Source organism: Condylura cristata, unplaced genomic scaffold, assembly GCF_000260355.1.
Source record: "Condylura cristata isolate star-nosed mole 26May11 unplaced genomic scaffold, ConCri1.0 scaffold00020, whole genome shotgun sequence".
NCBI classification, from domain to species: domain Eukaryota; kingdom Metazoa; phylum Chordata; class Mammalia; order Eulipotyphla; family Talpidae; genus Condylura; species Condylura cristata.
In genome coordinates, this window is record NW_004567121.1 from 25,572,591 (window position 1) to 25,586,349 (window position 13,759).

The following is a 13,759-nucleotide window of genomic DNA, read 5'->3' on the forward strand; positions in this document are numbered from 1 at the left end:
TATACAAATTATTTGGGGGAAAAGAATACTTAATATTCACTTAGAATATTCTAAATAAAGAATTAAATGCATATATTGAAATGAAAGAACTAAAAGAATGCAAAGCTGGAGATTTATCTGATCACACATACAAAAGAGTGAAGGAAGTTTGTTAGTTACATATTCCAAAAGTTTGGCATCTACTATTAGTTTAATTATGATCTTTGTCATTTATTATTATGCCATAAAAATGTTTTATAACACAGCATGGTCTTTGGAAAAGATGCAAAATTCATACTATGGAAAAATATTTAAGAATATGTACTAGATTAAGGGGGAAAGCTTTCAAAGGGTAGATGAAATATGATTTGTCCAAGTTGCTAAAAAAAAAAATTCAAATATATGCAGTAGGGGGAAAAAATGGGGAAAATATATCAAAATGCTAGCAGTGAAAATCTCAGCTAGATGGTAAAATTACAGGTGATATTTAACTACATTTAACTTTTCACAATTTTTGAGATTTGATATAATCAACATTCGCAATCAAAAAAGCTTTTAAAGAAACAAGCAATAAAATCAATTCAAAATCTAAGCCAAAAATCAATGGTTTGGGTAAAGGCTTAATGTTCTAATTAGATTAATTTTATTCAGCCTATATCAAATCTCTAAAAGCGCAGGGAAGTGAAAAACTTAGAATTACGCTACATTTTATTCAATCAAAAATGTTAACTGATCACATCACCTAGGAAATGGCAGGTCTGGACTAGGTTCTAGGGATTTGTGCAGAATAATCCATAGAATGTTACAGACACTAAAATGCAGATTGTGTAAGGTGCAGAATGAGTACAGAGAAGGGAGAAATCTGTTTCCTAAGGTCCAGGGAAGAAGTGATGCTGGTCTAACTTGCAAGATGAAAAGGCAGAAACAGAAAGCAGAGATAGTCCTATCAGAGCAAAATATGTGTGTGTTACTTTTATTTATATACTATCTATTTTAAAGTGATCTGCTGGTAATTTATGAAGACAGGACTATGAGAGGCAGGTGAGGAGCAGACCAGAGCCCATCATGCGCACTTCTGAGTGCAGGTCTGAATGAGTCTGGAGTCCATTCTATTTGAGACTAAAGGGATAGGCAAACCAAATGGGTTCTACCTAAAGACATTCAAATTTTGAGCTGACCTAACCTGTGGTTGTCGGTAGGCTGGACTCCACAGAGAGGACCCACTGGTGACTGGAGCAGGTACACTGAGAGCAGGAAGAAGCTGGATTTAGTAAGAATGGGAGTGAGTGAGGTGTGTCATGGTGAGAAACAGACCACAGGTTGGACGGAGATGGTGTAAGAAAAGCTGCCTTGTGCCTACTGGGTGACTGTGAGGCCTGTCAAGCTCACTCTCTGTGTTATCCCATTCTGTACATTAACAACATAAAGAAGTCTGGAGACAATGACTTCCAAACCCTCTGTCATTTTTCCCACTGACTAAAGGGCACCCATCACTACCATCTCATTAACCATCTAGAAAAGCAAATCCTGTTTCTGCAGGGAAATGGCAGGGTAAGTTGCTAAGTCCTCCATCCTCCCGCACTCCATCCTGCAGGCATGACCCCTGGGCTGTCCCTGGGTTGCTTCCTGTGAACAGACAGTGCATGGCACAGCATTGGGAAACCCCAGTAAAGTCACTTTTCAAGCCAGACCAGCGCTTTATGACACACCAACCTTCAGACCAGCGCAGCCCGACTCAGCCAACGCCCTACCTTTAGCTAAAGGACTAGAAATCTAGGCCATCTCCCGCCCCTAAGGAAGAGGGGACTGGGGACAGATTTGCTAGCATCTGCCAACACCTGATGTCTTTGTTTGGTTCACAGGAATACTCATCACCAAACATTTGGGTCTACAGGTACACTGACAGGAAATTTTTTTAAAACTGACTATATATTCTCAATAACAATATCTTTCTGTTTTAAAAGAGAGTAGTGTCAATCTGAGCCCATGTCAGTGCAGCTTCATTTCTTTTGCAAGCACTGCTACTCTCTTCTGGAGCCCACAGCCCCTGACGTCGCCACACCTGCTGTGTCCCTGCCACGGCTCTGCCTCTCTGGGCCACACGCAGCCACGCACCACAGTCTCAACACTGACTGTCATACCTCCCCCTGCAGGATCCTTGGCATCCTGGCGGTCTCTTCTCAGTAAGGTCTTCCATTTTGCTTAAGAACTCTTGAATCAGTCTTCAGTAAACTGGAGCATAGAGTTCTGCCCTTAAGTCTTTCAGCCACTCAAGTGAGAAGACCAATTTCAAAATCCTCAAAATTGGTAAAGGTTTTGAGAAAGGGGGAAAAGGACCCACCCAAGCCTGCTAAACCTAATGGCCCTTGGGATAAGCCAGGTCCCCAAGGGAAATTTCAGGTCCTTGAGAAGACTCCTCAACCCCTTCAGCCCGATCACTATGTACCTTCCCTGCTTGCGGGGGCAAGTCCTGGTGCTTGGGGCCTCATGGACTCCTAGTAGTTAAGTCAGGGTGCGCACTTCCCTACTCAGAGGCCCTCTATTCCTCCACAGCGTGAGCCATAAATTTGAAGGATTAAAAAAAACACACAAAAAACTCTTTAACCCAGTCAGTTCAGAAAATCCCTAAAAGTAATATATATATATATATATATATATATATATATATATATATATATATATATATATATATATATATATATCTCAGAAAACAATCAAGGGGAATAAAGTGAGTACAGAGGAAATAACTATAAATGAAAACAAGAAATGGACATTCTCTTTACACAAAAGCTCTCTGAGCTGTGCTTCCACAAAATGAAGCAGAGTTTTTAAACGATAAGAACTTTATGCAAATAGGTCTGACATTTCATGTATTGCTGAAAATATTAAATTGAATCTCTGACTAACGAAGTAAACAGTTTAAAATCAATTCGCCCTACACAGTGACAACACAAAGTGCAAATTCCTCCAACTTTTATTAACAACACTAACCCTCTGAAAATATACGCAGCATACTACTTTAGTCACTGGTGACATTTTTAATTGAGCTTGCCGAGGAGGGGGGAAGAACTCTTCTCAATACACTCATCACACCTTTTCTCCTAAGTGTTAAAATGCTACCAAGCAGTAGAAAAGAAATAAAATTCCACTTCTCTTCCTTCATAGAATCCCATCATGTTCATCTTGAAAGGTGTTTTTCTAAATCTTCTTAATACTCACTTGGCAAAAGCATTTCTTCTGTTAATCTCTTTTTGGGAAGAGGCAGAAGTTGTACTGAAACTTCTCCTAAAACCTAAATATGAAAGTTAAGGTCAGAAGAGGGAAAATAACACGAATTTTCAGTTCTTATAAAAGTCCCCTTTCATCACTTCTCCCGTAGTCCCTCCCACAGGTGTACCCCTCTTTTCGATGCTGTGCCTTTGATGAATGGGAGATTTGTGGCCACGCAGAGCTGAGGCTCCTGGCGCCATCTTCCAACAGCAGTTCTCACTTCAAGCCCCTGTGTCACATTTTGGTAAATTTCACACCACCTCAGACTTGGCGCTATTGGCAATATCTGGTATCTGTGATCACTGATCTTGGATGTTACCACTGTAATTGTCTGGGGAGTCCATGAGCTGTGAGAGTGAACGTAATCGGTAAATGTGTATGTTCTTGGAAGAAATTAAAACAGCTACTCCAATGACCACATGAATGCTAAGAGAGAAAAACAGCCTTACTGCTGATGCATAGATACTTCTAGTGGTTTGGATACAAGAGCAAACCAGCCACAACATTCCCTTAAGCCAAAGTCAAGTCCAGAGAAAGGGCCTAACTTTCTTCAATCCTATGAAGGCTGAGTGAGGTAAGGAAGCCACAGGAGGAAAGCATGAAGTTAGCAGAGGCTGGCTTATGAGACTTAAGGGCAAAAAGTCTTCTCTATCACACAAAAGTGCAAATGCTGATGTAGAAGCTGTCAAGTTCTTAGCTGTCAAGCTAAGATAACTGGCGAAGGTGGCCAAAAAGATTTCCAATGTATATTAAACACTCATATCAAAAGAAGATGCCATCTAGGAATTTCACAGCTAGAAGGGGAAATCAATGCTTCACAGCTTCGACATGCAGGTTTCCGTGTTGGGGTCTTACACACAACTGGTGACCTGAAGTTGAAACCAATGCTCTGTACCTTTCTGAATTCCTAGGTCCCTTAAAAATGCTACTAAATATACTCTGTGCTCTATAAATGAAGACATGGAAGCTTGGGTGACCACATATCCGTTTTCAACATGGTTGAATATTTTAAATTCACTCTTGAGACCTACTGCCCAGAAAAAGATTTCTTTCAAATCATTACTGCTTGGGGCCTCCCTGGTGGCCTAACGGTTAAGTCTCAGTGCTATCATCGTGAAGGCCTAAGTTTGATCCCTGGCCAGGGAGCTGACCCCCCATGGCACAGCAGACCTCTCCTGTCTCACTGGCTGTTCCCCTCAGAGGTGTATTTCAGTAGATCTGCTGCTCTCCTCCCTGCTCTGTCTCTGCTGAATCCTCTCACTACGCCCCTCCCCCAACCCACACACTGACTTCTGATGTACATCCCAGCTCTTCTGTGCAAAAGTAATGAAATCTCTCTTAAAAAAATTACTGCTCATTGACAATACACCCAGAGTCCCAAGAGCTCTGATGGAGATGAACAGGAGATGAGATCAGTGTTGTGTTCATGTCGTGGGTGTTTTTACATTCTTTCCATAGCTCGTGAGTCAAGAATTCATTCTGACTACTGACGTATGATTCAAGACTTTCAGGACTTATTTAGGAAATCACTTTGTAAGGCTCTCGTTGTCGTATAGAGGAAGTGCTTCCCCTGACGGAACTGGCAAAGTCAACTAAAGACCTGTGGGAAGGATTCACTTTTCTAGATACCACTGAGAACACCTGTGGTTCGTGGGAGGAGGTAGAAATATCAACAATAAGAGCAACAACCAGAGTTAGAAAAAGTTGATTCCACTCAGTGATGACTTTGAGGGTTGAAGATGTCAGTGCAGGAAGTGACTGCAGGTGTGAGGGGCAGAGCTAAAGACAAGAATGAGATGCAGACCGTGAAGGTGTGAGCGGGTGGCTATGCTCTCGTGGCGTTGCCAACAGCTGGGGAGAGGCTGCTGTGGGTGAGCAAAGAAAGCAGTTTCCTGGGCTGGAGTCTACGCCTGGCACAGCGGCGGTGAACATGCTGGCACAGCAAAGGGCTTAGGCTGTAAGATAAACTTAGTTGATAAAGCAGAGCTCGAGAGGATTGCCTCCGATTCTGAAAGAAGTTCTGGGGTAAGATGCTACCACAGCATCACACACTACAGAGAAATCTCTCAAGACAAGAATCAATCAATGCAGCAAACTTCACTCGTCTTGTTTTAAGAAACTGCTACCCCCCTCCTGACCTGTCAGCTTCTCCAGAGGCACCACCCAGGCCTCGACAACGGGGCCAGACCCTCCACCAGCAACAAGATGACGACCCACTGAAGGGTCAGATAATGTTAGCATTGGTGAGCAGCAGCGCGTTTTTTAATTGAGGCATAGACACTGTGTTGTTTTTTTCTTTTTCTAGACATGGTCCTTTTGGATACTTAACAGACTACAGTGAACATCACTTTTACATGCGCTGGGAAACCAAAAAGTTCATGGGAATTTACCATAATAAACTACAAATTATTGTCATCTATTGGCCTGCTGGTCCAGATTGAACCTGCAGTGTCGTCCCAGGTGTGCTTGCATCAAATATTTCTTTGAAAATAAAAAAGACAAAACATGCACACACAGAATGTAATAGTAATTCATTTTCTTGACATATTTCTACCTTAGTTTGTTCATCAATTTAATCATGTAAGTAAATGGACGGGTCAAGGACATTATGTTATGTTACAAAGGACACAGATTACAAGCAGTCTTTATGATAAGATTACTTGAGAACCAAATAAAACTGAATCCTTCGCTGAGAAAACTGGCTCTTTTTACTCACCAATATTATAATCTCAACAAAACTTGGAAAAGGATAAAAATAGTTTTAAAAATGGTCACATCTTAAAGATAGCCCATTTGTTAAATAGTAAAAAGTAAATTTCAGAGCTTATGATTGCCGTCATCCCAAGATGAGTTATTAAAAGAAAAAAAAATGACTTCAGGAAGCTGAGTTTCAAAAGAAGGGGCTTGCCAGCTAGGGCAGCTTTGGTGGGGCCGAGGAGCAGCATGGAGCTTTTGGCTAAAGTGACTAAATTAAGACAACTATGATTTTAAAAAGAGACTTCTGAGCTGACACAAGGCATGATGTCCCAGAGGCCAAGAGCCATAAAGAGGAGCCACGAGAGGTGGCCACACAGTCTCTGTGTCCCACTGCCCACAGGGCCACTGCTGAGTCCCAGGGACTCCCTCCTCCACCTGCGTGGCATGTCTGCTCAGACAGCAGAGAAGGACGCAAAGCCCAGGACCTACGAGGTGCGGACTCCAGCAAGCAACACCTGGCTAACATGAGGGTCCCAGATGTCTCAGCCTGGGTGTCAGGCCACGTGAGAAAGGAAACAAAATACCACCCAGATGAAGATGAAGAAAAAGGGCCTGTGTTGTATGTTAATGCTGCAAAGGCAGCAACATTTTCTCTCCTCAGAATTTGTGAACATACGCCAGACTCGTGTACATCCATGATCGTAAACCAAGGGCAAGTTATCTCATAACATCACTGTAGAGAATATAAATTAAAGCAGTTCAGACTGACAGCACCTCCAGGCCACTGGCGGAAGTAAATATCATCTTCTCTGAGGCCATCAGCCTAGCCTCAAAGAATTCCCATGCATGAAGTTCTGAGTAAAAGACGCAGTTCACCATAACAAATGACAAAACTATAAAGAAAGGAAGATGCCATAAGTTAGGCTCAACAGAAACAGATGGTGGAATCAGATTCACAGAGACTGCAGCGATTGAATTATTTAACATAAAATAAAACAATATTCTAAATGTTTAAGGACATAAAAGAAAACTTGGGAACATGAGGAAAGAATAAACAGTAACAACCAAACAGAGCTGTGTAAGAAAAAAAGTTTTATCATTAAAAACGTCAGGGCTGGAATAAGCAGCCCGATAAAGAATGAAAGGGTCGGGAAGCAGAAAAATAAATCTGAAGATATCCACGAAGCAGTCTAGAGAGTCAAAGTTGCAAAAAAATATGAAAGCGGCCTGAGAAAGTGAGAAAAGTTTCCTCTACTATGCATCAAGTTTCAGGAGGAAATAAGAAGAATGAAGGAGGAAATACTTGAAGTATACAGACAAGAATTTAACAGAATTGATCAAAAAGACCAACTCCCTGGTCCAGGAAGACCCATGGTGCCAAACAGGATAAACAACAAGAAAGCTCCACCTAGACACATCACAGAGAAACTGTACACAAGAGAAGTGGAGAAAACCTTTAAAATCAGTCCAGAAAAAATCGCCTTCTAAGAATGGATTAGATAGATTTATAGCTGGCTTCTCAAAAAAATGACAGAAGGCAGAAAACAGTATGATTACACTGTCAACGTGCATGGAGAAAATAGCTTTCAAACTAAAATTTTTACCAATTTTTAGGTTTACTCAGTAAAACTATTGTTAGGAAAGACAAAGCCGTGAAGTCTGCTATAACAGACCCTTTCTGAAAGAAACTTTAAAGAATAAACAAACTAATACAAGTCAAAGATGACTAAAGATATTGGTAAATATATGAGTATATTAAATAAATATTGATTAAACACTGAATACAGAAAACTACTATCATCAGACCAAAGGGAGATGAAAATAGAGGACCAGACTGTTTTTAAGGATTGTTTCTATTATTGGGGAAAGAATAAAAATGATGATTAACTTTAGACGTTGCTAACTATGCATGTCAATCTACCTATAGTTAAGTACTAAGAACATTCAGAGTATGACTTTTATACAAGTAGAGAACAGAAGGGAAAAATGAGGATAGACATACAGTAAGAGAAAAGTCAAGGAAGAAATACTATATAAGGAAATTGAACAAGAATAGAAAACAAATGGCATAAATAAATGGCAGTGTATTAGTGTCCAAAATAAAGAGCATATAAATTAGTCCAAGATAGAGACACACCTCCCCAAAAGAAAAATGGGCAAAACACTTGAACAGGCACATCACAAATAAAAGAGGAAAGACATATGGCCCATAAACATGACAATAGGCCCAGCCTCCGTCATGACCTGGAAAACGAGAACCCAAACCAGTGAGAAGCCACTGAAATCCATAATATTAGCAAGTTTCCTTAATCAAACAAGACGAGTGCTGGTGTGGTGAGGAACCACAGAGAGCACTGCAGGCAGCCTGGCTTTCCCTAAGCAGGCTGAAGACCAGCATACCCTGTACTGGCAACCCTGGAGAAGCTTTTGCAAAGGTGCATGAGAGCATAGCTTACAATCATAAAAAACAGAATATAACCCAAGTGTTCATCAAGTGTAGAATGAATAGTATATTGCAAAGGAGCACTAAAAAGGGCAAAGAGTCAGAATGAATATGATTCATTATTATGTCTAAAGTGAGAAAGACATAAAGAACATCAAAGGCGGGCCCTCCCTGGTGGAACAACAGGTGTGGACGCAGCATGCAGCCACTAGCCACTCTGGTGCTAGTCAATCCCCGCCCAGGAGGTGACCCACATGGTGCGGCAGACCTCTCCTAACCCACCTCCTGCTCCCCTCGGCAGTGTACTTTGTTGATCTGCCTGTTCTGCTCCCCACTCTGTCTCTGGTAAATCCTCTCACCACCCCTGCATCTCTAGCCTGTACCCCAGAGTTCTGTATGTATAAATAAATTAATCTTCTTTAAAAAAAAGATCAAAGGAATAATGAACATACAATGCAAGACTCATACCCCGAGGAAAGAGTATTTAAAAAAAGAAAACTAAAGAAAAGAAAAGGGAGGCAGTAAAGGCTGTGGGTGTTAGGCATGGGGCGCTGGCTAAGGACCTGGAGTACAGGTGACCATTGCTGCCAGTCAGGGAGGGGGCAGCCAGTGCCTGACTACAGTTAATATAACATTGCAAACACATTCTGGGTATATACACTCCCTTCCCAATAAACATTTTTAAATAAATAAAAGGAAAGGAAAAATTGTTAGGAATAAAAATGTGTTATCTTACCAGGATAAGAATGATTCTGTTTATTTGAAGAAATTTCTGAGAGTGTGTCCAGGGAATCTGTTACTCTGCAGAGAAAAATAAGCAACACACAGCTCATTGCAAGGAGCAGGTCCCCATGGTCACAGCTGACTCTTCATGAGCTTTTCAGGCCAAGGCTTATTTCTTTCATCACCCATCGGTCACACGCTTACTAAGCATCTACTATGAGTCAGGAATAAAAGTCAATCTAGCATCACAGACAAACAACAAATAGAAGAGGCCCTTGCTATCAAAACTTAATTAGTACAGAAAAAAGTCAAGTGAATTCACTAAAAATAGTCACCTTACTTTATTTCTTTGGGATCTTCAAAGATCAAGCTAATGAGATGGAAGTTAATTTAGTTCATATTAAGTTTGACACATATTAGACTATAACTGTAGAAATATCAATAATTCTTAAGTTGCAAACAAAAGAGAGGTTGAGTCTATCTGGATATTTGTGTGTTTTTTCCCATAAAATCGTATGGGAAACACGAATTCAACATCTTTTACTCTCTATATTTTACTGAAAAGCACAACCAGAAAGGTCACTTTCTAAACACATTTGTCTTTATGTTTTTGGTACTCAAATCATTTTTTTCTTTTAAAAGAGCTGACCTTAACCATCTCATTTTCTTTCCATTGTTTACTGACCTAAGTCTGCCATGTCTTCATTCTGTCAGTCACTTCCTCTGGCATATTTTGCTACTATCAAGAAATCCTGCAATTCTTGCAATATTGCAATTTCATCTTATCATTCATATGTATAATTTTTACATGATATACAACATATAGCAATTACTGAGAAACTGATGAACACAAAGAACATGACTTGAAGAAGACACACTCAAATTAAGTGGTGACAGACAGTTGAGACTTAATTCTAAAAGTGATCTATTCCAGTAGTAGTGAAGTGGTGAGATTGAGAGTGTGAATAGTGAAAACGAACACTGTGCTAATGAAGACCACTTGAGCAAAAAATGGAGGAGGGGGAGAGAAATATTACATCTCGTCAGTGAATTTTCTTATAATATCTCTAGAGAAATAACAGCTGGTTTATATGTGAATAGAAGGAAAAGCATTAACTACATGTAAGTCGGGTGACAGCAGAGAAAATAACGTGTGCGACAATTCTGGGGCAGGAGGCACATTTTTTCCAATGGAAGGAGAAGGCCAGGCCCAATTAGGGAGGCGTGAGAGGTGGGGGCGCCGGGCCAGGGCGCTACTTTATTAAGACTGTCCTCAAGCAGGCCCTAATTTAAATTTTGTCCTTTGTCAAGACCAGTAGTGTCTTGAAAGAGCTCCAAAGCTGGTTTAAATTAGAAACTCCTCAAAATCAGGGACCATGTCTGTTTTATTTGCTTATAGAATGCCTAGCACAGCACAAAGTGCTAAAAGACACTTAATAGTATTTGATGGTGATGAATGAGACAATCAGAAGATGACAGGAAGACAGCTGGATCGAGACAGCAGTTCATTTAGAGAGACAGTCTGTTTCTTTTGAGAGGAGGGGGCTGCCTTTAAATCAATCACCTTAAAGAAGCCCAAATAGAAGTCCAGGGAGAGAGGAAGGGGAGTAAAAAAAATACAGGTTTCATAAACAAGGCAAGGGGAAAATAGGATGAAACCATGAGAAAGAAAGTAGTTTCACAATATAAAAAAGAAAAGCTGTTACAGCATAAAAAGCACTCAACTAGATTTGATCAATGTCTACTGTGCTGATGTCTGCAACATGCCAAGCTATGTTTTCCTGGTAATCGTAGATGGAAAGAGCCACACACACACACCCAACCCCCCACCCAGAGACACATAAAGCATGGAAGAGACCTGAGCTATGTTTACATACACATGTCCAAAGTAACGTGAGGAGCCAGAGGACTGGTGATGCAGTGGCAGTTTTACTCCCAAATGAATCATCTAGAAGACACAGTCCTGAAGGAGGTCAGAGTCTCTCGGAGCCATCACAGAGCAATGGCTAGTTAAGAGCACATGCTTTGATATGAGAGTGCCTGGGTTCAAATCCCCCCCACCCACCTCACCCTGGCTGCTGAGCACACTTGCACGCCTGACTTAACCTCTCTAATCTTCTTCCCTTGCTCTTCTGGGAGAGTGAAAAACCTCAGCGCCTGCCCCCAGGGCTTCTGCAGAGGATGAACATGCTTCCAGCACTTAGTGCCTGCCCAGCGCAGCACAAGCTCAATTCCTGAGCTACTCTGCTCTTCCTCCCCTAAAAAATGACTGCCAGGCCCTCCCTGGTGGCGCAGCGGGTTAGAGCACAGCACTGAGAATCTAAAGCCCGCTTCCACATGGGTTCGATTCCCGCCTGCCCCGGAGGTGACCACATGGCGTAGCAGACCTCTCCTAACCCACCCGCTGCTCCCCTCAGCAGTGTACTTCGTCGATCTGCCTGTTCTGCTCCCCACTCTGTCTCTGGTGAAGCCTCTGGCCGCCCCTGAGCCTCTGGCCTGTACCCCAGTTCTGTATGCACAAATAAATAAATCTTTAAAAAAAAAAAAAAAAGACTGCCAGTAAACAACAAAATAACAAACCTGGCTGAGTCCAGCCTGTGGTTAGCTGACTGACTAGTGGAGGAGATCAAAAGTGGCCGCCCCCATCAAGACACCTGAGGGCACCAAGTGCAGCAAGTGGCTTTCTCTGAACTCCCTGTATCTGCCTAAAACAGATCGTCTGAAAAAAAGAATTGTCTTAAGTCCCCTCCCCAGAAGCTGCATCACCAGGGAAGAGCCACTTGTCGCCAGAAAGGGGAAAGGAAGCAGCACCACCCCCCACAATCAGGGCAGTAAACCAGCTCTCCTGTCCCCCACCCTGTTCCTAAGGACCCAGTTATCTTTCACAGCCACTTGCTCGCCGTCCTCAGCGGCCTTTCTCATCCTCCCTTCCCCCTTCAAGAAGGTGTACAAGCGCTCCGATCTCACCACTCTTTGGGGCATTCATTTCTTTAATATTCCCACAGGCACGTAAAATTAGAATTTAGTAAATGTGTACACCTTGTCTCCTGTGGTCACCAGTTTAATTCATCGACACCCCCAGAAAGGAAGGAAAGTAGCTTTCTCTACTCTAGCTATATGGCTTTGGGTGAGTGACTTTATCTCTGGAAATTTTCTTTATCTGCAAAATGAGAATGATCATAACACCTTATATCTTGCAGGAGGCGGGGGGGGGGATATGAGTTGTGCAGTTATAAACCATGGTACAGAGCCTGCCACTTACTGAATTCTCAGTAAGTGCTGGCAAGAATTATTGCTATTTTCCAGCTTACTTAACCAAATATTTATGAGACGCAAATGAAACAACATTTAATCAAAGATACTTTATGCACAGCAGGGCATTACTTGGTAAGTACTTTTTATCATAATTAAGGAAAAAATATATCAATTCAATCACAGAAGAAGGAAATACAAAAAGTATATGTGGTTAATCAATAAGAAAAACAGAAAATGACTATAAAAACTGATAGCCTTGCCAATCAGAGGCAGCCACTGGTCTAGTTGAAAGAATACCCAGACAGAATTCCAAGTCTGTGATTACAGATCTATTCCTATGAATATGATTATGCCACATTTGCTATTTCATATTTAAATATTAGTATCTCATGTCTCAATCACTGATAAATCAACTTTTTCAGCACATACATCATGTCATATAATGTTACTTGGGATTTCAAGAGGTCTTGTTTCTGCTCAACTTATTTTTTAAAACCACACAAGCTGGCACCGAAGTGCACTACCTTCAGAAGAAACACTGAGGAGGTACATCATATATAAATCCTTGAAGCTTCACTTCCCCCAAAGATCTACTGCCTATCTATTTTTGAAAACTAAAGAAATCAGAGGAAAAAGCCATTTTGGTTCCATTAGGTTTGCAGGAGAATGAATGGGGTGCCTGCTGGCAGGAAATTTAATGTAGTTAGGATGTGACTGAAGCAATCAGAGAGCATTTTTACTTTTGTTTGCATGACAGATTAAGCTTGCTGCTCTCACTGTTCTTAGCTGCAAACGCCACTTCTAATAGCCTACACATACTCACAGGGTTTGCAAATGAGGAATAAAAGGAGGTTTTTAAAATTGCAAATCCTCAGCAAAGCAAATTTAGCTTTCCATGAGCCTTCTCTCTGAAGAAGGTGGTTGGTTAACCCCTTGAAAGAAAACACGAGCTGAAGTCAGCGCATGTCCTCTGTACAAAATTAGGAACTCCAAAAAAAGTTCTTGGGAATAAACAGGAAAGCCATTTCTCTCACCTTTGTACCCTGGATGGGGGAGCAAATATTCCATATCTTGGAGAACAACTAAAATATTGCACACCTCCAACGGAACCATCGTTCTTGCCATGGGGTTTTTCAAGCTCTATACCGTACCAATATCCTAGAACAGGAACACGGGGTGGATTAAAATCATCTGCACTCTATACAAAATTGTTAAGCTGTTATACAAACCCGAAGTCTAAGATGGTTTAACATTTTCACAAATGACCGAAATGATGGATAATCATCATGATCATTAAGCTTTCAAATGATAAAATTATAAAATAAAATTTGAAAAGTGAACAGGAAAAACATTTGAGAACCCTAATTACAGAGTAGTACATTAAGGGAGGAA

General features: G+C 41.2%; 1 protein-coding gene across 2 annotated transcripts in view; it reads right to left on the reverse strand.

Moving 5' to 3' along the window:
• Nucleotides 1-13,759, reverse strand: part of CLIP4 (CAP-GLY domain containing linker protein family, member 4) — a 77,142-nt gene that overhangs the window by 3,573 nt on the left and 59,810 nt on the right. For both annotated transcript variants that reach the window (XM_012727555.1, XM_004686037.2), the window contains exons 13-15: nucleotides 13,402-13,525; nucleotides 9,126-9,190; nucleotides 3,199-3,271 (exon numbers count right to left, since the gene is read on the reverse strand). In XM_012727555.1, coding sequence (XP_012583009.1) covers nucleotides 3,199-3,271; nucleotides 9,126-9,190; nucleotides 13,402-13,525 — 262 coding nt within the window. The remainder of the gene's footprint in view (nucleotides 1-3,198; nucleotides 3,272-9,125; nucleotides 9,191-13,401; nucleotides 13,526-13,759) is intronic.